The sequence below is a fragment of the Synchiropus splendidus genome, chromosome 5 (genome assembly GCF_027744825.2).
Source record: "Synchiropus splendidus isolate RoL2022-P1 chromosome 5, RoL_Sspl_1.0, whole genome shotgun sequence".
NCBI lineage: Eukaryota > Metazoa > Chordata > Actinopteri > Syngnathiformes > Callionymidae > Synchiropus > Synchiropus splendidus.
This window is the reverse complement of record NC_071338.1, coordinates 4,066,328-4,093,463: the sequence shown is the minus strand read 5'-3', so window position 1 is coordinate 4,093,463 and position 27,136 is coordinate 4,066,328. Positions and strand designations below refer to the sequence as shown.

Genomic DNA, 27,136 nt, shown 5'->3' with positions numbered 1-27,136 from the left:
CGCAAAGCACCAGGACCTGGCATCCCTGGCCCGGTGCTAAGGTCCTATGCGGACCAACTCGCGGAGGTGTTCACAGATATCTTCAATCTGTCCCTGAGCCAGTCCATTGTGCCCACCATCTTCAAGACCTCCACCATCGTTCCTATCCCGAAGACCCCCACAGCCTCCTCTCCTAATGACTACAGACTAGTTGCACTTACATCTGTCATCATGAAGTGCTTTGAGAGGATCATCAAGAGGCACATCTGTAGCCCTCTCCCCAGCTCCCTGGACCCCCTGCAGTTCGCGTATAGAGCAAAGAGGTCGACAGACGACGCCATTGCTCTTGCAGTCCACACCACGTTGAAACACCTGGAGAAGGGGAACACGCATGTGAGAATGCTCTTCATCGATTACAGTTCGGCATTCAACACTGTGATCCCCTCCAAACTGGTCCCGAAACTCAATGCCCTCGGCCTTGAGAAGTCATTCTGCAGCTGGATATGGGACTTCCTCTCCAACAGACCACAGGCGGTGATAATCGGTAACCATCTCTCCTAACCTCTTGTCCTCAGTACAGTTACACCCCAGGGCTGCGTCCTCAGCCCACTTCTATACTCACTATTCACACATGACTGCACTGCCAAGCACGACTCTAACATCATGCTAAAGTTTGCGGACGACACCACCATCATCTGCCTCATCACCAACAACGATGAGAGCGCTTACAGAGACGAGGTGAGCTCACTGACCAGCTGGTGCAGGGAAAATAACCTCTCCCTCAATGCCAGCAAAACCAAGGAGATGAATATGGACTTCGATTTCCCCATCCAGATCAACAGTGCCGTGGTGGAGCTCGTCAGCAGCTTCAGGTTCCTCGGTGTACACATCACGGAGGACCTGCCCTGGAATCTACACGCCAACACTGTGGTGAAGAAAACCAGACAGAGGCTCTACTTCCTGAGGAAGCTGAGGAGGTTCGGTATGAGCACTGACACCCTCGCTAACTTCTACGGGTGCACCATCGAGAGCCTCCTGACGAGCTGCATCACAGTGTGGTAGGAGAACTGCACTGCCCCGAGCCGCAAAGCTCTGCAGAGCGTAGTACGAGCGGTGGAAGAGATCGCAGGCAGCAGTTTCCCATGCATCCAGGACATCGATAACAGCAGAACGATCATCAAGGACACCTCACACCCAGCGCACGGACTCTTCACCCCGCCTGCACGGACCAAGAGACTTAAGGACCGCTACTATGTCCAAGCTGTCAGACTCTTGAACGCCGAAACCGGGTGACAGGCTGTCGTGATGACAAGTTTGCTGTTCTTCTCATTTACTTGTACGTTCTCCTCATTATTTACACATGTCATACTGTCATTCTGTCCGCTTTTCTGCTCTTTTGCACTTTTCTTTAGATTTTTCTACTCTCGGTTCTGGCATTGCGGTGCATTGGGTTCTGTCTCGAGACAAAGCTCTTTCGTCTCAGAAGTCCAAGATGTGAACACAGGCGAATTGGGTTTTGGCCGCACCTGATCACTGCTGTAGACCTGCACTTTGTCTCGGGAAACTCTCAGCGGGTGGCTCAGCGGGGGGTGAGCTTCACACCTCTGGCGACTCAGCGCTAGATGCCGGAAACTACGTGTCCAGCGCGACTCCACACAAACCTGATAAATGCCGGGCAGTAAAGGGTCTGATCGCTGTCTGGGCGGACAACATCATTTAAAAACAACTTCTCAAACTCCCAGAACACTGAAGTGTGCAGCCGGGAGCTGCAGGAAAATTACGCTCTGCAGCGCAGTGCAGTGGACCGGGACTTCCGTTTTGTGCGGGTGTTTGATAACTCGTGTTATCGCCTTTATCAGGCTGATAAACATCTGATTTTACTGACAGACATATTTGCTTAAATGAATAATGCCACGCTCTTCAGAAACTATTTTCAGTGCTGATCTCGCTTCAGCGCAGTGGTTTGCATGAGGACAGCGAAGAGGAAAGACGCTGATTTTCCCCAAGTTACTGAAGATCACCAGACTTTTCATTGATCATTGACGTCGGGATCTGAACTTCACTGACTAAAATCTTCTCGATCGTCAGTAATTTCTCTCGCTGTGTTCAATGTGTCATGAGAGCAGGGGGGATCAATCCGCGGCACTCCCGTCCCCAAGCATAATTTTCCTGCAGCGCCCGCCTACCTACCTCAGTGTTCTGGGGGTTTGAGAAGTTGTTTTTCCAACGATGTTGTCCGCCCAGACAGCGATCAGACCCTTTACTGGCCAGTTTTGATCATGAACTGTGCCGTCGCATTGCTGATGACGCATTCACATTGACAAAGCCTCTTCCGGCATTTGCTGCCCTGGTGTGGGTGAGAAGTGAAAACGCGGAGCGAGGCTTGTCGCACAGCGAGGCAGAGGTGTGAAGAATCTCAACGGGGGCAACTCGGATTCAGGCTCCCGAGACAGAACACTGCAGTGTGAAAGCGCCCTTATAGGAAGGAGGTGTATCGGCTGGCGTCCTGGTGCAGCCATAACAACCTGGAGCAGAACGCCCAGGAGACAGTGGAAATTATCGTGGACTTCTTGGAGCAGCTGAGGAAACTACGATTGCCCACTAAGATTTTGGTGGAGTTCTGCACAGCCATCATCAAGTCCATCGTCACCTTCTCTATCAGCGTGTTGGACGCTACTTTAAGGGACAAGGGCAGACTAAAAATAAAGCTGATTCTGACAAGGGTAAGACTCATCATCATGTCATGAGAGTTTCATGTATTTAACAATCGTGATTAACAACAACCGTGAACCAAAGGCCTTCTGACTCACCAAGCTGCTTTGTCTCATGTACAAATCATAGTCATGTATGTGAGTTTCGAAACGTTGATGAATGTAAAACAGCGGAGTGTTGCAAAAAACACAAAAGATTCCACAAATTGGGATCATCTTTGCTGTAAGAATAGCCTACATAGTTCAAGTTCACTTGAATTGATAGACAGAAATATGGAAATGATAGAAGACAAATGACGTGATACACCTTTTTCTGCGTTACCGACAACATATACTGTCATAGCACCCACCACCACTCTTTATCGTTCCATTAACAAACGTGAAAATTGTGATCGTCACTAGTTGTTTGTGACTTACTATGCACCCATTCGCATGATCAGAGAAAATATGACATTGCACTGTTCCTCATTGTCATTGTCCTGATTGTCCACAACCCGAGCAGCACGTTTTCCAAAGCACTTCCCTAGTTGGTGGGATCCCCACTAACCACGGAAATAAATCTGATTCTGATTCTGAAACAATGAACAAAACAGCACAAGGTCATGACTGGGGCTGCAACGATTAGCCGACGTCATCAATAACGTTGACAACAAAGTTAAGTCAACGTCAAAATCTGTGTGTCGATACGTCATGCTGTTTACACCAACAGCAACATGACGTTTACACCAAGGTAGGATGGGCATCGAGAACTGGTTGTTTTTGAGGAGCAGTGACAAATTATCACATTCTCTGGAATCATTAAGATACTGGGGTTGGACAAAATAATAGAAACATCAGAAACAACAGCTAAAAAAGCTTTCAGGTGTTTCAATTATTTTGTCCAACCGCTGTATGTTAATTTCTGTTCCTTTAATTTGTTCCTGACTGAGGTTAGATTCCAACTCGCTGACGTCGCTGCGTGCCACTGGCTCCGCATCACCACCACTCCGGCTTATCACTAATCAAAAAAAATAATGAATAGATTAGTCAACAACGAAAATAATAATAAGTTAGTTGCAGTCCTGACATCACCGCCAACATTTCAACAGATCCAAAAGAGTGCTACTCTCCAAGGAGAAAGGGACCTATTCTGACCAAACCTGATCCTTACCAACTCAGATCACACTGCGGAAACACAGCACAAGTCTCGGACAAATTTTGACACCTTTCTTTGAGATACATTGCTTTCAGAATAGAAATAGCACAGCGAACAATACAATAACTTCTATTCTATGTTATTCGTGACTTACCAGTAGAACCAAGAGTGACGTCCCAAGGGGAGCTAATTGGTTGCTGGGGCCCCACTCTTCCACCCTCCTTGTCTGTGCCTTGAGTGCCGTCACCAGCTAGTGTGGTGACCTGTCCCTCTGAAAGGTCAATCTATTGGACAGAAGACACAGAATAAACAGCTGGTCTTGTATCACCAAAGAGAGAGGGATGAGATGGATGGCAGAAAGAAAGACTTGAATATACAAGCAATATGAAATCACCTTGCGAATCAGATGGTTTTCTGTATCTGCAACATATATAATTTCCCCTTTCATAGCCACACCTTGCGGGGAGTTGAAGCTGGAGCCAGTCAAGCTGCCGTCTTGTTTTCCAGGTTGAGTTCCTTTAAACAGCATCCATATTTAGTTCATACAATCAAACACCTGCACTACAATTACCGTTAAAAAAAGAGACATTTACTTGCACTTTCTATTTTTCCTACAATTTGTAATCTGTTAATTTAAAATAATTTATTTCCATTACAGATTACCCTCCATCCATCCTCATCCGCTTATCCGTTGCTAGGTTGCAGGGGCAACATGTTCAGAAGGCCATGCCAAACGCCTTCTCCAAAGCAACATCCACCAGCTCCAAAGTGGGACATCCTGAGACGCTCCCAGGCCGGTTTCCTCCAAGCTGGCCATGCCTGAAACACCCCCAAAGGGAGGCGTCCAGGGGGTATCCCCATGAGATGCCCAAACCATCTGAACTGACTCCTCACAATGCAGCGGCTCTACTCTCTCCAGAGTGACAGAACTTCTCACCCTATCTCTAAGGGATACGCCTGCTACCCATCGGATAAAACTTTTACAATATAGAGTAAATCCATCAACACCGACACTCAAAACTATTGTAAAGCTAATTTCAGCCACTTGTATACTCTCGTCTCATTCTTTCAGTCAGGACCCACAGCTCATGAGCATAGGTGAGGGACGGGACGAAGACTGATCGGTAAATAGACAGCTTTGCCTTTTGGCTGAGCTCTCTCTAACACACAACAGTGCGGTAGAGCGACTGCAATACCGCCCCTGCTGCTCTGATTTGCCCAAGACACTTAAACTTCACTTCACTTGAGACGAGGGATTGGCGATATTGAGAAAAAAACGAATCTCGATATGTTTCTGCTATATCTCGATATACGATACATATCTCGATATCAATGCAGGGGAAGGAAAATCGATGTTTTTCGTACATAAGCCGCACCGGTCTATAAGCCGCGGGTGCACTGTTTCTGTCTGTGCCACAGGAAAATACATGAGGATCACTTCTAGCGATCCTCTAGTTCTAGTTTTGGAAACGGGTCCAACATCGAGACGGACTCATGAAACAATGAAACAATCTCCGCAATGTTCTGAACTTGAATCATTAACTCCTCACATCTTATTTACATATAAGCGCTGTTTAGATCGCCACTGTTGGCAGAACTGCGGACACGCGGGCGAAAACAGCGCAATTTGAGCACTTTAAAGGTAAATAAAATGCCTGTGATGTCATGCGTTTGATGTGATGTGATCCATTCACACACATCTATTCCGTCTTACTGCCGCTACACTTTATTCCTCTCCTTTCTAAGACATACCTCCACCTCTCCAGCTTATCATCCACTTGCTCCCTCCTCTCACCACCGATTACAATGTCATCTGAACATCCTCAAAGCAAACACTGCATCTGTGGTGCTATTTTTGGCATGAAGTCAAACTGTTGCTCACATATGCCAACTTCTGCCTTTAGTCTACTTTCCCTCAACTTCATTGTATGGCTCAACATCTCCCTTGTTCTTGAAGATGGGCACGAGCTCACTTTTCTCCATTCCTCAGGAATCCTGTCACTCTCAAAGACAGTGTTAAAAGTTCAAGTCAAAAAGTCTACTGCCACCTCTCCTAAATACTTCCACACCTCCACAGGTATATTATCAGGACCCACTGGCTTTCAACTCTTCATCCTCTTCAATGCCCTTCTCACTTCAGCCTTACTAATCTTTGCTACGTCCTGATGTACAATGGCCACTCCTACTTCTTCTCTCTCATTTTTCTCATTCATCAGTTCTTCAAAGTACTCTTTCCATCTTCCCAACACACTTCTGTCAAAACATTCCCCTCTCTATCCTTGATCACCCAAACCTGCTGCATGTACTTCCCATTTCTAGCTCTCTCCTTGTAATCTTGTAGGGTTGGGGGTGCTACTAAACACAATGACCAGGGTTGGATTTAAACTTTTTTTAATGTACTGCAGTGCTTTGCTCGTTTGTTTTTTTTTTCTTTTAGATATTGTCCTTCTTGGCTTGATGTATTGTGATTTAAGATTTTAGTTTTATACAGTTCGAGACTATTATTCAAGATTATATTATTCAAATCAATGTATGCTTCATTGCATTCAAATCAATGTATACTTCAATTCCCTCATACTATGTACCCCTGGCTTATAGGATTGTATTACAAGAAGAAATGAGGTTCAAAGGGACACGAAGGGACAAGAAGCTGCACCAAAACCTTATAATCTTTCAGAAAATTATGCAAATGTGTTGGAAGGTTATTGAAGCGTATTGATGAATTGATTTTGTGATACAAAACATATTGTGAGGTTAATATGGTATATCGTATCGTATTGTGAGGTTGGTGTATCAGGAGCGGCTTTTTTCTGGCTGTGGCATCAACCTCAAAAATATTTTATGCACGTGGAAGCCTAAAGGTACCACCAGCTACTTTTTATTCACAGTAAGTTGGTTGCAAGCTAATTGGTCCTGGCACCTGCCCAACTAGAATACATCGACAAATTAGTTCAATCGGTGGTTGTGGACGGGGGATTCAAGATGGTGGACCTGGTGGTCAAACTACATCTTCATAATAAATGAAAAATAGAGAAAGAGCCGGCTCACGCATTGTAGCATTCTCCAGGTGCTGAAATTGAGGTGAATTTAACCATGTTCTCCAGGAGCCTCACCTGAATGCAGCAACTTGACTAAAACTTCTGACTGAAACTCAGAGATAGACTTGGTGGTAGTAGTAACGACAACAATTAGTAAAATTTAGTTTTATTATATTAAGGTATTTAGCCTATGCTAGTACTCATTATAAGGTGATTTAATGTTTTGGTTTTTTCTTCAGTTATTCTAAATTTTGATGGAAATGTCAGTGTGGTGTTGGGCCTTTGTGTCATGTTCTGCTTTGTGTAGCACTTTTTTGGATAGTTCACCAGAGCTATGTTAGGGTCCATAACCCAGCATGTGCATCCTAATGGGGGTTTCACTTGTCTCAGGTCTCTAGGGGGCAGGGGACCAGGGTATTTTGGGGACGGTTTTGTTTTTCTTGTGTTCTTTTTTGTTGCACTCCATTGAGTCCTTGTGCAGTGAGCTCCAATAAGTTGAATAATTGAGAACATGGGTGGTTCTAGTAATGTCATTAGTAAAAACATTAATATATGTTCTTGGAATGTGAAGGGTCTAAATAATCCTGTTAAGAGGGCCAAGGTGTTCTCTTATCTCGAAAGTTTGCACGCTGATATAATATTTTTGCAAGAGGCACATTTTAAGCATACAGAAGTTTTGAAATTGAGATGTGGATGGGTAAGGCAAACGTATCAATCAACATTTTCTGCGAAAGCACGTGGAGTGGCAATATTAATCGAAGGAATGTTCCATTCAATCATATATCTACTCAAACAGACCCAAATGGCCGCATGTAATCGTGACAGGCACCATTTTGACGTGTCATGTGACATTATTGAATATATATGCTCCTAATTTCGATAAGTTTTTTCGGAGCATTTTCAAACGTATTCCTGACATATCAAAAACAACTTTGATTTCAGGGTGTGATTTCAATTGTGTCTTAGTTACAATACTGGACAGGTCTTCCACACATTCAAAAACCCTGTCTCCACATCAAAATATTAAAATATCAAAATATACTAATTTCAGATCACAGCCCAGTTAGTGGGGCTGTGTTGAAGTGTTGATTTTGGTTTAAAAAAAGCTCAATACAATTGGCGTTTGAACCCTAATCTCCTTAAGAATGAAGAGTTTTTAGATATCTGTGCTGAGACTGTGATATCTTATGAAGCTAAGAAAAAAAGCAAAGAAGAGCCAGGTTAGTTGAAATTGATCAAGAAATTACAAATGCTGAGATACAATATAGAGTAAATCCATCAACACCGACACTCAAAACTATTGTAAAGCTAAAGCATGAATATAACACTATTCTTACTAATCAGGTTAACACGATGCTTTTAAAAATCAAACATAAACACTTTGAATTGGGGGACAAACCCACATCTTTACTTGCTCGGCAATTGAGAGGAACGCAAGCCAGTAGAGCTATACTTCAACTTTCATCTCCTGAGGGTATGATCATCACTGACCATCAGGAGATAAATGATTGTTTTAAGAGATTCTACTCAGATCTGTACACCTCCCAAAACGTAGTCACTGAAACAGAAATAAATACATTTCTGAGTTCAATTCCTCTTAAACAATTACAAGATGAGGCACGGGAGAAACTCAACGCTGAAATATCATTACAGGAGGTCCTGAATGCAATAAAGGAATTTCCAAATGGCAAGTCAAGTGGGCCGGATGGGTATTGTGTTGAGTTTTATAAAGCATATGCGGAGGATGTGGCACCCTTGTTGCTCAGAATGTTTAAAGAATCAATTAAAAACAAAAGTTTACCATGTTCTTTATACGATGCCAATATATCCTCGTTGCTAAAAAAAGACAAAGTTGAAACTGATCCTTCATCATATCGACCAATTTCGCTTTTAAATTGTGATCTCAAAATAGATTAAGATTTTAGCTACTAGGTTAAATGAACACATATCCACTGTAATACACCCTGACCAGACAGGTTTTATTCCCAGGAGATTTTCATTTTTTAATGTACGCAGACTATTAAATATTGTTAATCATAAATGGAACAAAGATTCAAAGTCTGCAATCCTTGCACTTGATGCGCACAAAGCTTTCGATCAAGTTGAATGGAAGTATATGCTGTCAACCATTAAAAAATTTGGCTTAGGCGAGAATTTTGCTTCTTGGGTTGAGATGCTATATTTGTCGACAAACTGTAGCAATTATAACCAACTCGGACCGATCTATGTTATTTAATCTTCAGCGTGGAGTTCGCCAGGGATGCCCATTGAGCCCTCTATTATTCGCTTTGTGCATTGAGCCATTGGCAATTAGTATTAGACACAACCGGTATATTACCCCGATACATCTGGGAAAAATGGATCACCACATAGCTTTGTACGCTGATGACATTATATTGTTTCTAGCACAAATTGAAGAATCTATCCCAGCGCTGTTAGATCTCATTAAAAGAGTTGGAAATATGTCTGGATACACAGTGAACTGGCAAAAGTGTGAATTAATGCCTCTGGGCAATGGTGCTGACTCAAAGTTTCTGAGTGATCTACCAGTCAAGATAACTGACCAAATAAAATATCTGGGAATTACCGTGAGTAAACAGACAGATTGTTTGTATGATTAAAACTCTGTAAAAGTAGTCAACCAACTGTGAAATAATATAGAATACTGGCGAACACTCCCAATGTCAATGATCGGCAGAGTTAATGCTATAAAAATGGTCACATTGGCTAGGTTCCTTTATGTATTTTGAAATGTGCCAATTTTTATTCTCAAAACATTCTTCAAAACTTTGGATTCAATTATATTGGCTTTTATTTGGGGTTACAAAACTCATCGAATATGTAAGAAACATATTGTAAATCTAAAAAACTAGGCGGCCTGGCTCTTCCTGTATTCCAACACTACTACTGGGCAGCAAATGCTCACGCTCTTATTTATTGGAATAGTGCATTTCCTGGTGATGTCAAGGACACAAATCCACCTTGGGTTGCTATTGAGCAAAATCTAATTGGTACTTCACTCCCAGTCCTGCTACATATGAAAGAAGGGAAGACCAAAGCCGAGAAAGATCTTGGCTTTTATGTTAAAAACTCTTTAAAGGTATGGAAACAAATTAAAAACAACTTTAGGTTGCCTGAAACTTCTAGTTTGGCCCCAGTTTGTCATAATCATTTATTCCCTCCCTCAAAACTAGATGCTGTTTTTTTGGTGTGGAAGAGAAAAGGACTAGTCACCATTAATGATCTGTATATCGATAATGTTTTTGCATCATTTGCCCAATTACAGCAAAAGTATACACTTCATACATCAGATTTTTTTCGATACTTACAAATCAGGAGTTTTGTTAAAAATAATATTTCACATTTTGAAGTTTACTCCCTTGAAGAACTTGAATTTGTTTGTTTATCACTTTGTTTGTAAACTGATGTGACTCATCCATGACACCGAGTACTGAACACCACAGGGCCTTATGGGAAGGTGAAATAGGAACAGAATTAACAGCAGAATGTTGGTCTAAATGCCTAAGCAACATCCACTCTTGTTCAGTAAACTCAAGGCACCAGTTGATCCAATATAAGGTAGTACACAGGCTTCATTACTCTAGAGTGAAACTCAACAGTCTGAGGGAACTTTGGGTTATATGTTATTTTTCTGCCCTAAACTCACTCAGTACTGGGAAGAAATATTTCAGATTTGCTCTGAGGTTTTGTGTAGAGATTTATCTCCTAACCCTGGAACAGCCATTTTAGGTAGCTCACAACAAATGGAAGATTTAAATAATTATCAAAGAATGGCATTTTCATATGGCATGGTTCTTGCAAAAAAGACTATTCTGCAGTACTGGAATAAAGAAGTTCCACCTCGCTCTGACATATGGCTAATGGAATTTTCAAATACCCTTTACATGGAGAATATTCGCTATGCTTTAGCAGGTAGAACTGAAAAGTTTAAACGGATTTGGCAGCCATTTTCAATGTATCGCACTGACGACTCTATACACCTCTTTTGGTGATTTGGTGGGATATGTATGTTGTGTCTTGCATTACTGAAAACTGGAAAATAAAATACTACAAAAAAAAAAAAAAAAACTTCTAGAACATTGTGGTGCGCAGCTTGGAGCTGCAGAAAACAGCGCAGCGGTCCTCGACTTGTGCGGGTGTTTGATAACTCACGTGTTTTCGCCTTTATTAGGTTGATAAACATCTGATTTCTGATTTTTTGACAGACAGATGTGCTTAAATGAATAATGCTGTGCGCTGCAGTAACTGCCGTGATGTGGCTGCAGGAGAGCTGTCTGCATGAGCACAGCAAAGAGGAAAGACGCCGAACTGAAGATCACCAGGCGATTCATTGATCATTTCAAACGTCTGGATCTGTGCTTAAATGATTAAAATCTTCTCAAACATCAGGAATCTCTCTCACTGTGTTCAACGTGTTGTGAGAGCAGCATGGATCAATCAAGACGCCCCGGATTACGCAGCTTGTTTCAGCTTGTTGATCAATAACTAGTCTAGTCATCTTCAGCAAAATCAGTGCATTTCCTCCTCACTGTTCTCAATCAAAACAGCTGCACAGCTGCAGGATCACAGAAGTAAAAACAGTTAGAGCCCAACATTATTAATTTAAGTAAACGTGTGTGTCAATAAAATATCTAATGTTTATCAGCTTAATAATGGCAAAAACATATAGGCTATCAAACACCTGCACATATCGTGAGTCTCTGACTGCTGCGCTCTCGTTCCTCAGCATCAGTCTGCTGCTATGGGTGCACACCTCAGGGATCTGACAGCTTGCGAAGTTGATTTTGAACAATGGTGTCCACCTAGACAGTGATCAGAATCCTTTACTTATGATTTCCGGCATCAGATCCATGATCAACATGACTTATAGAAAATTAGTTTAGTTAGTTTAGACAGAATCGACCAAATCCACTGCTGTTTTGTGTGTGTCAGATGTAGCATTCTTTGGCCACCTGAATCTGAAACTTGGGAGTGGTGTGTACCGTGATGTGGTCAAAATTCAAAATTCAGATCATCGTCACAATCTAAGTGAAACTTGTGTGATGTATTTTGTCTATTATTCATTAGCAATTGCGGTGAAATAATTAAATCCATCGTCAATACCGTCCGGTCAGACCAAACCACAGCTAGTTGTGACAGACAACAACAATGAGCTCCCCTCACGATTTCCTTCACACGAGAGACCCAACATCACAGCTTTGAGTCAACATTTTACAGTTGAAGAAAAGTGAAATCTCCCGACATGCAAAGTACACCTGCTCCTTCTGTGGCAAGACAAAAATGAAGAGGAGGCCTGTGGGCATCTGGCACTGCGAGTCCTGCATGAAGACCGTGGCTGGTGGAGCCTGGACTTACAACACAACTTTAGCTGTCACAGTAAAGTCTGCGATCACTTTGCCTTTTTACTTGCCCATGTTTTAAATAAATAAATAAAATAAAACCAGTAGTTAATTTTGTTGCAGAGTTTGAGCATGCAACACTCCAAACCGCAATGTGTTGTTATGACAGCACACAATTGACAGTATCATGACAACAATATGGAGTTTTAGACAAAATTCATTAGTTTACCAGGGAGATGTTGGCTTTTCATGATGTCTGACTGTACCTTAGTTCCACTGGTCTGTCAGCATCAAGGCACACACACTCACAAAGTCTGTTGGATGTGACAGACTCATTGAGACATAGGTGTATCAAAATAATAGACTTGCCATAAATCTGTTTGATAAAATCAAATGTAATATTGCACAGTATAAGTACCATCTATCTGTTTTCATCTACTTTGATCTGTTCATGAACAAGGGGCTCGCAGATCACAATTATTATGCTAATATTATATACACCAGACAAATTAGCGCATGAACATAGCTGTCCATCAAATCAACTGACTTGGATCATCATTTATCCACACTGCACAAAAGACGGCCATTTGCCACAGTGTAGGATGACCACCTGGATATTTGCCTGGTGCACCTATACCTAGAACTGCCCAGTGTTGGTCATCTTAGCAAAAAAAAAAGTAGTTAATTACTTCTTTTGCCAATCTCATCAACATCATTCAACAATCAGCATCTGAATAGTGAGCTTGTTGGAACAGACAGAAGTGAAAGGCCCAGAACAAAGGGGCTCTCCAACACATGATTCAAACTTCACCCTCAAGAAAGACCAGAACTTTTAACATTATACTGTATGGCAACCTGGTAGCACATGATTAACGGGAGCGTAGGCATTATTTACTTAAAGCACTAAATAATCAAGGAGCATGCTGCGTTGTACACAAGACAACATTTTGGATCAGACCATCCCTTTATCCAGGACAATGATCCAAAACACACAGCTGCTTGAGCATGCAGGGCATCTGAAGGGATCAAGTGCGTCAAAACTCCATGTCCATATCTCCACTTGTCTTAAAACACAACTGAAGTTGGTGCGAGACCAGCTTTGACTAGTCACACTGGGCTTTGTGTATGAAGAGAAAGCACTACCTTCAGTTCACACATCGTAGCGCAATGAGTAGGTGGGGTTTACATTAATCAAAGACAATCATGAAGAGGGGGGTCACTCCAGTGGCTGGAACTGTGGTGGAACAGTGGTGGGAGGGAAACTATTGAACTGCTTCTACTGTACTACACTGACAATAAGGTTAAATTAAAGAGTCCCTGTAACAACTTTAATGTATTCATATTGCTTTGAAATTACAATAGGTGATGTTTGATTGAAAGAAGATATCTACTAATCACGTAATTACCAGATTCCAAAACATAATTATATTCTTGATACTAACGCATACAACTGTACAATTTACCTCCAATGATATGCAGCAGCTGCCCAGATAAGGAAACCACCAGAATCCTGTGATGTCCTGTGTCAGCGATGGCAAGTTTCTTTGTGCCGTTTTCTACAGACAGCTTTCCGGGAAAAGAGAGGATGCTTGGAGGCAGCGAGTCCCTGTAGAGCTTAATTGCCACTGAGTGAGTCTTAATGAGTTGCCTTTTCTTGTAGTACTGAAGCCCCACATCAATGAAGAACATCAGCCTATCACTGTGACCCTCGCCCACCAAGGATAAAAGTAGGCTGCCTTGTGGGCTGAGCAGCACAAGAGTAGGCCAGCAGGAGACCTCCAGGTCATTCCACATGTCGGCCTTGCTGTCATTCACCACCGGGTGACTGATGTTGTATCGGAGTACTGCATTGCGGACATTTTCCAGGACCTGAGAATAAAAATACACATGTAAATTTTAAAAAGAAACAACAATATAAGGTCACCGCAAACGATACAATGACACCAGCAGCAAGGGAGAAATCTATGAATTTGAATTACATGTATTGTTTGTTGTTTGAGTTTGAGAAAGCTAAATAAATGTATTAAAGTATTAGCAGAGTGTCAGCAATCATGCCCTTTTTAATGTAATTTTAAACTTATTTAATGTCCATGTTCAACTGCATATATTTCACATGCACCAATTGTAAGCATTTGACAATACCAACTTTTAATATTTGAAAATCCAAATGTAAAAGATGACTGACAAGACACTTTACAGTCATTAAGTGCTTCACAAAGGAACGAAACAGAAATACAAATATTTAACCCACCGGTTAGTGAGCAACTTGCATGTCTACCCTGCAGAACTCAACATGAACCCATAATTAAACGTATTACACCTACATTGCAAATTAAGATTAGAACTAAGATGTATTAGAACTATCCCTATGAATATATCTGATTTAGTGTAATTGACATACTTTTATGTCAACCTGAGTTCGACAAACTTCACGTATCCACCACCATCTAAACTGAATGCTGGTTCAGGCAACAAGGTGTGTACTGTAGCCAGACTGTAGTTTCTAAGGGGGAAAACTCTCCCACCTACACAGCCACACAGTCAGGATCCAGGTAAGGAAAATCCACACATGCGGAAAAAGTAGTTGAATATGTCTTAGTTCCTTTTCTGTCTAAATCGGTTTACTGTCGACAGGCCATATAATATAGGATTTTTTTTTCCCTCTCATGTATTTACTATTAATATTTTGTTTCTGCATTGTTTTGGGGAATTAGATTTTTTCGTTTCATTTGTAGGAATATGCATCACTTATTTCAGTGCTAAATACAGTGTTTTTAACTATAGACATACTAACTATAAATGTATACAAATTAAACAGCAGTGAACATATACTGTATAAAGTGAGAATAAAAGAGTGACATTTTTTCTCAATACTGTATTTTCTTTAACAGTTCAGTGCCTCCCCTTGGTTATAGTGTTTGGCGGGGGCGACCTTCATCCAGAATATGTCAGCTATCTTGACCGTTGTAATAGTTTCCAAATATTTTAAACAGTGATGGGAATTTAGAAATTTGCATAATTCACATTGAGGAATGGAAAATGTATGCAATAACAGCCTTTTAACTGTCTAACAGCTGTACAGAATTCTTAAATTAAACATGTTTAATTGAATAATAATGTATTATACACAAATTATCTGTGTAGAATCTCTACATCCAAGTAAACTGGACCAGTTTCATCTTGATATTCAAGTCACATAACACAGTTGGAGACACTGGACATGAAATAACTTGAAGCAACTTTTACAATTTTATCCTGGTTATTTAGTCTATCTCAAACTGATTGAGGCGACTAATATATTTCGTTCACAGACAGTATTACTTCATTCTCAATTTCTTCACTTGACAGGCATGTAGTCTCAGAAACCGGTACCGCCAGGCCCATCTCTCCACCACTAAGTTTGTCAATGGATACATGTATTTTGACCAATCATCAGTTACAGAGACTGTGCATTGATTTTTATTTGATGATGCACAAATCAGAGTGGGATAGCGCAGTGATCTAGGCTTGTTAATTCAGCGTTTCACATTGCTATATTCTAAATTAAACTTGTGTTGTGTATTACTTTATTATTCATAAATCAATCGTTAAACAAAGCACTTCCGTCAACACGCGCGTCGAGCTGCTGCGGACATCCATCAATTAATTAATTTATTTATTTATTTATTCATTCAAGTCAGCAACAAACAAGTCATCCGCTCAGCTTCGGGTGGAAATTGAAAACTCTGCTGCAGCAACACTGTATCTTCTGTGAGCTAATGCCATGTTATCATTATGACGGGAGTATCAAGGTGAACACTAAACATAGAGTTTAAATGATCCCAAGATCTGCAATTTTATACCGATGACTGATCCCCCTTTTAAGAGGCTGAATCTGGTCCATACCCGATACCACACTGTAGATGAATGTTGACCATTATTTGGAATGAGTATGGAAGACAAGTGTTATGCAGAATAAAAATCAGTGCAACACTCAACAATTTAGTAATTTTAAAATGTTCTCTTCATTCATATAATTTTTCACAATATCAAGCTTTTGAAACCAATACCTAGGTAGCAATAGTGTAAGCAGTACTGACAACACACTATCCTTGTGGGGACCTTATGGCCTCGTGGGGACAGGTTCAAACTTCAATTTGAGGATGAAAACTTCAAAATAACTGGGTAATAATTAGGCTTAAGTTTGGTTCAGGGGCATGGTTAGGTTAGCCATTTGTTTTAGATGGTTAGGTTTAGGGTATGAGGCTGGGGAAAGCATTATGTCAATGAAAAACCGCCCAATGTCCCACGGGGATGGCAATGTGTGAGAGTGCGTGTGAGCATGTGTGCGTGCGAGGGTGTGTGGGTGTGGCATTTCTGTTTTAGTTTTTACAGTGTTGGCATTTCTGTTTTAGTTTTTACAGTGTTGGCCTGGGTGCAGCATATTTGAATGTATCATCCACAATTTGACAGCTATTCATGACTTATAACAGGGCTTACGCCAGCCTATGTATAGGCTAATTGTAGGCTGAAATGTCGATGTTTAGGAAGACACATATGACATTGCATGCTACAACTGTCCTTTTTTGTAGTCTGTAATGCAAATATGGTTTATTTAACTTTGACTTAAAAAGCGTTCAAATGATGATCGCGTCAAATGATCACAATGACGCCCCTCTCCCCATATTTATCTTGACAATTATTGTTATCATTGCCCATCTTTAGTTCACAGCGTATGCAGCACCGCTACCAGTAACTGACATAGAGGTCTGCTGATCCTGCTTCACAAAACTGAAAACGTGGAGTCTCTGCTCACTTCATTTCATTTCTTGTCAGGACAGATGGAATTGGCAAATAAACATGAAAAATTCACTGAAGTGGAAGAGGCAGAGAAAAAAAATAGAGTGGAGAAATGTAGTCATACCAACAAAACAATGACAGAAAATGATGCCATTTGATTGTGGGTATGAGTGAGTTCACTCCAAGCTCCGAGAAGACACAATTATAGGAAAATTGGTAAACTGTCCCACAAATGACTGTAAATTATTCGAAACAAAATTATTATGAACATTATGTTGGGGCGCTGGTGAGCACCTGATGGAGTAGGTCGTATTTTTTGTGGCTCCTCCACGCTGACTTATAATAACTGTTGAAAACTATTTCCACCATCACCTCGACGACAGAAAACGCTTTGAAGAGGCTGAGATTATGACAAAAAGCAAGAAAAAGTCACAGAAGGTTGCAGCAACTCGCTCTGAAAGCGAAGACGAGGGTCAACCTATGCTATTGAGCAAAATCTAATTGGTACTTCACTCCCAACCCTGCTACATACGAAAGAAGGAAAGATCAAAGCCGAGAAAGATCTTGGCTTTATTGTTAAAAACTCTTTAAAGGTATGGAAACAAATTAAAAACAACTTTAGGTTGCCTGAAACTTCTAGTTTGGCCCCAATTTGTCATAATCATAATCAATAATCAAAACTAGATGCTGGTTTTTTGGTGTGGAAGAGAAAAGGACTAGTCACCATTAATGATCTGTATATCGATAATGTTTTTGCATCACTTGCCCAATTACAGCAAAAGTATACACTTCATACATCTGATTTCTTTCGATACTTACAAATCAGGAGTTTTGTTAAAAATAATATTTCACATTTTGAAGTCTACTCCCCCCTCGAAGAACTTGAATTGCTTATAATAACCAAAACTTCAACAAAGCACCTGGTATCTTTGTTTGTAAACTTATGTGACTCTTCAACGACACAGAGTACTGAACACCACAGGGCCTTATGGGAAGGTGAAATAGGAACAGAATTAACAGCAGAATGTTGGTCTAAATGCCTATGCAATATCCACTCTTGTTCAGTAAACTCAAGGCACCAGTTGATCCAATATAAGGTAGTACACAGGCTTCATTACTCTAGAGTGAAGCTTCACTCATTTTACCCATCCACATCTCCATTATGTATCAAATGCAAACAATCTGAGGGAACATACTGAGGGTCATATGTTATTTTTCTGCCCTAAACTCACTAAGTACTGGGAAGAAATATTTCAGATTTGCTCTGAGGTTTTGTGTAGAGATTTATGTCCTAACCCTGGAACAGCCATTTTAGGAAGCTCACAACAAATGGAAGATTTAAATAATTATCAAAGAATGGCAGTTTCATATGGCATGGTTCTGGCAAAAAAGACTATTCTGCAGTACTGGAATAAAGAAGTTCCACCTCGCTCTGATATATGGCTGATTGAATTTTCAAATACCCTTTACATGGAGAATATTCGCTATGCTTTAGCAGGTAGAACTGAAAAGTTTAAACGGATTTGGCAGCCATTTTTAATGTATCGCACTGACGACTCTATACACCTCTTTTGGTGATTTGGTGGGATCATTGTACGGATGACTCGAGACACCTCTGGACTATAATGTTTTTCTCTGAAATATAATGTACGAACGAGGGGATCATATATATTTCTTTGTGTGTGTGTGGAGTGCACCCTTTTGTTTTTTTTCTTTTTTAGGGGGGATTTGGTGGGATATGTATGTTCTGTCTTGCATTATTGAAAACTGGAAAATAAAATACTACAAAAAAACAACAACATTATGTTGAGACCAGATTAACCACTCATGTAATAATTGATATTGAACCTTGGGTATAATAACTGTAATCGTTAACATTAATATACACTACTACATTAACTACACTACTACTACATTGCCCAATGAACATACACATAAAAAATGAAATAGAGACAACTTACCTTTTCATTGGGAAATTTAGCAGAATGGACCCCAATGATCACCAGTCCATCTGTCAAATTAAATCCAAATAACATATCAGATAAATATCATGTATCTTGATTAACCACTGGACAAAACAAGCAAGTATTTTTAAGTATTTAATTATGGATACACTGATGTCATAAAGTCTGAACAAATACTTCCATGCTTTTACCAAGGGGGTATCTGGGCATGTGAAAGTTCAGAAAAACCTCATAGTTACACAGCTGCTACAATTGTATGTTTATCTTGAAGATGAACAAAGCTGTGGAAACCTGAAGTAATGGAAAGAATCATTAAAACAAGTTTTTTTTTTTTTTTAATTCATCAAGGTCGGCCAAGTAAAACAATCGGCCAGGACACCCGTGTATGTAAAAGTGTGATCGTGGCAACTGCAACTGAGTTAATATCTGTATTATTTGACTCAGATGTTCGTTTTTATAAAACGTTAATTTGGGACAAATAGATGTTGACTGTTTCTTTTTTAAAAAGCATCTTATTATGCCACTAGATGACCTGGTGTGTCAGGAGGGGAGAAGGGTAGGGGCAATGTTACATGCTACATGTGAACTCTGTAAGTTTATTAATATTTATAAAGAACACCAACCTGTGACAGAATGTTTCTTCTCAATTCTGTGCAGGACTGGCATGATGTGCAAACAGTTGATACAACAGTAAGTGAAAAAGTCCAGCAGAACCAGTTTCCCAGCAAGCTCCTTGTTTAGTGACAGTGGTCCATCTGTGTTCAGCCATTCCAGACCTGCAAGATGATGCAAGGCAGAAAAGATATGCGACCACCCCATTACAGTAACCAACACATTTTATGATACTGACTTTTCAAAGCATTTCAGTACACCTTTTGCTAAAAAAAAAGTCTTTTTAAGTCTCTTTTTAAGTTAGACATACATCTGTAAACTTTTACTTTCCAGAAAGGATTAATCAGATGTGACTCTCCTCGTGGACAGAGGCACAACTCGATCGAATGAACTGAAATCTTAAATAAATAAAATAAAATGACTTGGTTTGTATTCCCCTCTCTGTGTGTCTCTCCTTAAAATAAATCATTCATTGTTCTCACATCCCCTCCAACCAAAATCTATCTTGTTGTAAAATTTATTTTTAAAAAGTCTAAAGATATTCTCATGATGTGAAACATACAAGAATATGTTCATCGTGTTAGACTTTTTTTTTTTATTATTATTATTACTTTTAACCGCTGACAGATGTTCAAGGAACAACTTGTTTATGTACTGCATAATGCAACTGAGTTCCGGGAGCAACAGACTTCATTTATTATGATGTTTCCTTCGTCCGGGATTTTCCCACGAAAAACACAGCAAAAACCGGCATGTTCATGTGCACCTTCATGAAGTGTTATGTGTTATCCATTTATTTCAATATGTTTGATCAGATGATCACACTGATCAATCGGAATGGAATTCCTCTCAAGACCATGTGGAGGATGTATTTGTCTTGGCATGTTTTATCTTTCTGTTAGTTGTGCACAAACAGAGGTCCGCAGCAACTAATCTTTTCACAGGAAAGGTTTATTTTCCCAGGTCCTGTCTCACCTACGCTGACGAAGCATATCAAAGAGCCTGGTGGGCATCAACCTGACTCACACTTGGGTATGCTGAATGGAAATTCAGAGGACCTTTCAGATCAGGAGACATCGTCCAGTTCTTCAGAACAGTTTGGGACAATCAGCCCACAAGCTGTCTAATAACACTGCGCAGACACTGCAGATGATGCAGGATTTTTGTGCCAGAATGGATTTTATAAAGCCCTTCAATAACGGGCCATTTTCAAGCAAAAAGTGGTTCTGGACCACACAGGCTAACTAAACAAATTAGAAATTTTCACATGACATAATGATAAACACTGGATATTATACACTGTGCTACGGAACATCTTAAACAATTCCAATTATTATCAGATATTTAGATGATTTGTGAAATTGTAGAATCATTTAATCTACACCTGGGTGTTTGTGTAATGTGTATGTAGTTCCGGTTGTGAGAGCAAATCAGTGCTCAGAAAGTTAGAGTTGGGATTTTGGTAAGTTGTCAATCAAGGCAGCCTACACCGTAGCGTGCAGTGTGTATGTTCAGGACTCACGGAGTAAACGCAACTGAACCGTCGTCTTGGTGTGAGTCTTCATTTTGCAACAACACATTCAAGAACGGACAATTTTTCAAGTGTAACAGTGTATGTATCTGCAGGTGTCGACAAGCATCCGACAGGGAGACAACATAATGATAACATTTTTTACTCTACCCAAATTTAGGTTCTCTGTCAAAAAATAAGAAAAAGTGTTCTTACCCGTCTGAAAATCGCGGATCTTTAGGTCCTCACGCTCGTCCATTCTCTCCAAATAGGCGTGAACAATTTTTTCCTTCTCCTGCTGAGACTGAGCTCCGTACAAGTCTGACTCCAGTTGGTTTTGGGCCACAAACAGGGAAGAGAGGGTACACTGAGACGCCATAACTGAAACGACGGAGTACAGCGTGACGGTATACGAGCTGTCAGTGCAAGATCTGGCGTTACAGTCTGACACTTGCCGATGCGGTCCGCCGGAAATTCCGGTACTGGAACCGGAAATTGCGCATGCTTTGCCAACTGACGTTTACTGGTTGTCACTGTCAGCGCATGCGTCCATGGTTATATCGCGCACAGACGATGAATTTGTGTTTAATTAATTAAAATCCTTTTTTAACTTCTTGAGTCTAGATTAAGAAATTGTATGTTTTAATTATTTATTCTAGGTTTTTTTTTTTTTTTAATCCAACAACATAAACTGACTCAAGCGCCGCACCACGGTTGACATAAACCTGGTTCAGAGACAGATGAGCTCACTCCTGCTCCTTTGAAATCAATATGAAACAAATTCAAGGAGAAATGTTTCCCATACACTCCGCATTGTATCGGAAGCAATGCACAGCGCAGGTGTAATGTATTGGAGGAGTCTAAAATTATTAATAATTCAATAATACTGGATTAAAAAAATTATAATAGCAGATAGAAACGTACAATCTCCAGATTACAATGACAAATATTAATTATTTTGATCATAAAAAATAATCAATTCACATAACTGCACGTTTACCGGTGTGCACATGCACTCTCTTAGACTAATAGACACGTGTTATATTCAATTAAAAAAGAGTTAATACAATATACTGCCTGTTTTAAGTATAAAATATACTGCCTCAGTTTCATGTACTAAAGGTCTTTGTATAAAATACAAAGACCTTTAGTACACTGGAATGAATGTTTTTTAGCTAAATGTTCTTAATTGAAGATTAATCCTGCTTGAATGTGATGACAGTATGGAAGACACAGTTGTGTGGAATAATGAAGATGATTTTTGCATGATGATGAGTTTGTTGTGACGTTCCAGTATGAAAACCTTGAGGACTGCTCACAGGTAATATTTTGCAATTAACACATGATTACGGCAAAAACGAAATACAGAATTACTGATAGAAAAATGCACTTATATTATTCTTAGAATTGGAAAACACAATAAAATATTTTAAATCATACACCTTACTCTCCACTGACCAATTGAAGGATCAAGCACTTAATCGTTGACATTTTTAAGATACCATTTAATTTCATGCTAGTTCCATCTTTAAGACCCTTGAGGTGAATTAAGTTGAAATGCAGCTCTTAGAGCCTGCTGAGCCCAATCACAATGAGGCTTTGGAAACTGTGCAGGTAGGACTATGGCAAACCCTGAGTTCATTCTTTAACAAATGTTCTCAAACAGCGGATTTACATTTTGAATCTTATCTGCAGTGGCGCTACTGTCACCTGCTGTCTGAAAGAGATCATTGCACTGTGATGTGAACTTTGTGATGTCATATTAATTGACATAGTGATGTTTTTCATCTGCACACAGGATAGTGACTTGGACACGCTGGAAAGCCAAATGAAGTTTGTGAATGAAAATGCTGTAGATGCGTCAGGGGTTTCTAGGGACGTTTACAGAGGATTCTGGGAACAAAGAGCAGTGTGAGGGGGAAACGGAGTGGATTCCTAGGCTGAGGCCAGATTTTGGTGTTGCTGAATGGCAAGCAGTTGGTAGGATATGGACCAAAGGACTACTTGAATATGGAATTCTGCCAGTGAGACTTGCCGTGTCTTTAATTTTAGCTTGTGTCTGTGGAGTCGAAACTGTGGATGCTGACATTTTAATCACATAATTTTTCAATTTCATTCTGCCTAACGACAGATGTGCACTTCAGAAAGCTCTTCAAGGAGCTGAGATGGAGAGTCAAGAGGAGAAGGTGTTGGTGGATTTTTTTCACAGGAATAGGATCCTGTTCCATTCCTTCAAGGCAAACCTTGAAGAAAACTATTGAAATAATGGCTCATAAAGCCCCCTTTCAGGAACCAAAGTTTATTGTGGACAGCTTAATACAACCCTTGTCACGGGTAAAAGTGATTCTTCCAAACTTGGAAAGTGTACTGTCATTGCATCAAAGAAAGCAAAAAAGTAGCACTTCTACTCGATACAATCCTGCATTGTCTCAGTGTGAGGAAAAACGTTCACCTATCTCCAGCGTTACATAAAAAATGCAGACCGGGTAGAGAAATTCCTGCGCTTTTGCACCATTGCCTCGGTCATTTGTGTTGACCATATTAAGGTTTGCTACAATTCTGTGACTGGGCTCAGCAGAAGGCCTGTTGGTCACACCTGTGGAGCTACAGTGGAGCTGCCATCTACCTACAGCTCTTATCCAGATTTCCGAACTGAATTTGATAATGTCCTGTCCAGCAACTGCATGGAAATGGACATCTTATAAACATGTCAGGCATTGTTTTGTCATTAGGTTGTCTTGTTTCATCTCATCAGTAAAAAGTAGCATGTACTAACGGCAAGTTGTATTTAGCAGGTAATTAAGGAAGCAGGTAGTGGTCTGTTCATACTATTAATAGTTCACTTATAAATATTATAAGCAAGAATTCAAGATGGCGCCGACGATGGCTGGCCTGGAATTACCGTGCATGTTATTTTGTTTATTTTTGTGTTTTGATGGAGCATCTGCGTGTTCTTACACACGAGTTCAGTTGATGAACATCAGGGCTATGACTCCGTCTGACTTACTACCAGTATTTTTGGTGTCAGTTGCGGAGTTAGTTCATCTTTTGGCGGGGCGGAAGAAACTGAGGAGGAGAGGGAAACGTGCCGGTGCGCTCGTTCGCCTTCGTCGAAGAGGATCGCGCACTCCGCTTCCCGGGATAATCCTCTCCAACGTCCGCTCGCTCAGCAATAAGATGGATGAATTGGCGCTGATGTTGAGACGGAACAGAGACTTCTCCTCCTCTTGTGTTTTGTGTTTCACGGAGACGTGGTTGAGCGATCTCATCCCGGACACTGCGCTTCATCTGGAGGGTTTCCAGCTTCACCGTGCGGACCGGGTTCCGGAGCTCACCGGCAAAACCAAAGGCGGAGGACTGTGTTTCTACATCAACAATCGCTGGTGTACGGACGTGACGGTGATCTTCCAGCACTGCTCTCCCTCTCTGGAATGTCTGATCGTGAACTGTAAGCCGTTTTACTCCCCACGTGAGTTCGCTTCATTCATTCTGGCTGCCGTATATATCCCGCCCAGCGCGGATGTACGTGAGGCTCAGAGTGCGCTCGCGGATCAGGTCCTGCATGTGGAGCGAACTTTCCCGGACTCTCCTGTGATTGTGCTTGGTGACTTCAACAAGGCAAATCTGAGTGAGGAGCTTCCCAGGTACAGGCAGGTTGTAAAATGTCCCACCAGAGAGCAGAGCGTGCTGGATCACTGTTACTCATCGCTCCGCAACTCCTATACCGCCCTCCCTCGAGCTGCACTGGGACTCTCTGACCACTTGATGGTTCATCTTGTTCCTACATACAAGCAGAAGCTGAAGCTGGCAAAGCCTGTTGTGAGGAGCATGAAGATCTGGACAAGTGAAGCTAAAGAGGAGCTGCAGTCTTGCATGGAGACCACAGACTGGGAGGTGTTCAGGGCTGCGACCAATAATCTGGATGAATATACAGACACTGTGACTTCATGGATCAGCTACTGTGAAGAGTGCATAGTTACAACGCACACCAAGGTGAGTTATGCAAATGACAAACCTTGGTTCACAACTAAACTCAGCCAGATTAGACGGGAGAAGGAGGCAGCTCGCAAGAGTGGGGACAGGAACTGCTACAAAGAGCTGAAGTATCGGTTTCAGAGGGAGCTGAAGAAAGCTAAGGCCGCATACTCTGACAAACTCACGCAGCAGTTCTCAGCCAATGACTCGGCTGCGGTGTGGAGAGGGCTCAAGGTGGTCACTAACTACAAGCCACGTGCCCCCCACAGTCTGAACAACCTCACTCTTGCACAGGATCTTAACAACTTCTATTGTCGCTTTGAGCAGCCATTTTGCACCAACACCTCTGTGGTCTCTCCAGCCCCATGTTCCACTTTCAAACAAAGGACTGTGCTGTCTCTTAGTGACACAACTAAGACCAATGATGTCACTGAGACAGCAAAGATCACAGTCACTTTTGATGAGCCACCCCCTCACCTCCCCCCTCTTTCTCTTGACATCATGGAGCAAGACGTGCGCACTCAGTTCAGGAGGCTGAACCCTCGGAAGGCGGCAGGTCTAGACAGAGTTTCCCCTGCCATCCTGAATCATTGTGCTGCTGAGCTGGCTCCTGTGTTCACGGACATCTTCAATGCTTCCTTGGTGTCCTGTCATGTTCCTGCCTGCTTTAAGTCCTCCACTATCATCCCTGTTCCCAAGAAGGCCAGGATCACTGGACTGAATGACTACAGACCGGTGGCACTGACGTCTGTGGTCATGAAGTCCTTTGAGCGCCTGGTTCTCTCTCACCTGAAATCTATCACTGCTTCTCACCTGGACTCATTGCAGTTTGCCAACAGAGCCAACAGATCTGTGGACGATGCAGTGAACCAGGCCCTTCATTTCGTTCTGGAGCATCTGGACTCCCCAGGAACCTATGCCAGGATCCTGTTTGTGGACTTCAGCTCTGCTTTTAATACAATTCTTCCAACTCTGCTTGAAGACAAGCTTCGCCAGCTGGACGTGCCTGACTCCCTCTGCAGATGGATTACAGACTTCCTGACCAGCCGAAGTCAGCGTGTGCGGCTGGGGACGACTGTCTCCGACACTCGGACCCTCAACATTGGGTCTCCTCAGGGCTGTGTTCTCTCTCCATGGCTCTTCTCCCTGTACACTAACTGCTGCACCTCCAGCCACGAGTCCGTGAAGTTGATCAAGTTTGCGGATGACACCACCATCATCGGGCTCATCTCAGATGGAGATGAGTCGGCTTACAGGAGGGAGGTGGAGCGGCTGGTGTCCTGGTGCAGCAACAACAACCTGGAGCTCAACGCTCAGAAGACAGTGGAGATGATCATGGACTTCAGGAGAGTAACAGCTCCTCCGTCCCCTCTCATGTTGGCTGGTTCACCCATTCCTATTGTGGACTCCTTCTGCTTCCTGGGAACCACCATCACTGAGGACCTCAAATGGGAGCCAACCATCAGGTCCCTCATCAGGAAGGCCCAGCAGAGAATGTTCTTTCTGAGGCAGCTACGTAAACTACGACTGCCGACGAAGTTGCTGGTGGAGTTCTACACGGCCATCATCCAGTCCATCCTCACCTCCTCTATCACCGTCTGGTACAACAGTGCCACCTCCAGGGACAAGAGCAGACTGCAGCGCATCGTACGTTCTGCTGAGAAGGTGATCGGTTGCAGCCTGCCACCTCTTCATGACCTGTATGCCTCTAGGACCCAGAGACGTGCAGGTCGGATCAGAGCCGACCCTTCTCACCCTGGACATATACTGTTTGTTCCTCTTCCCTCTGGCAGGAGGCTACGGTCCATCCAGACCAGAACCTCCCGTCACAGGAACAGCTTCTTTCCTTCGGCCGTCAGACTGTTAAATTCATGAACAGCCTTGTTGTAATGTTATTTTATTTATTTTATTTTATTTGTTTTTTGTTGCACTTTATTCCAAGGCACTTTCCTAGTCAGTGGGCTCCCCACTGACCATGGCAATAAATTTGATTCTGATTTGATTCTGATTTGATTAAGTCATTTGTTAAGTTAAAAAAGACAACAACAAACAAAGGAAATACAAGATATGGGG

General features: G+C 41.6%; 1 protein-coding gene across 3 annotated transcripts in view; it reads right to left on the bottom strand.

Annotated features, from left to right (window-relative positions):
• nhlrc2 (NHL repeat containing 2) overlaps nucleotides 1–21,553 on the bottom strand; it is a 61,658-nt gene extending 40,105 nt beyond the window's left edge. For all 3 annotated transcript variants that reach the window (XR_008414496.1, XR_008414497.1, XM_053864467.1), the window contains exons 1-6: nucleotides 21,305–21,553; nucleotides 19,590–19,742; nucleotides 18,964–19,013; nucleotides 13,687–14,092; nucleotides 4,220–4,341; nucleotides 3,980–4,109 (exon numbers count right to left, since the gene is read on the bottom strand). Coding sequence is in view for 1 of the 3 variants with exons in the window: in XM_053864467.1 (XP_053720442.1) it covers nucleotides 3,980–4,109; nucleotides 4,220–4,341; nucleotides 13,687–14,092; nucleotides 18,964–19,013; nucleotides 19,590–19,742; nucleotides 21,305–21,467 (1,024 nt within the window). In the remaining 2 variants the exon portion in view is untranslated. The remainder of the gene's footprint in view (nucleotides 1–3,979; nucleotides 4,110–4,219; nucleotides 4,342–13,686; nucleotides 14,093–18,963; nucleotides 19,014–19,589; nucleotides 19,743–21,304) is intronic.
• Between the last annotated feature and the right edge of the window lie 5,583 nt (nucleotides 21,554–27,136).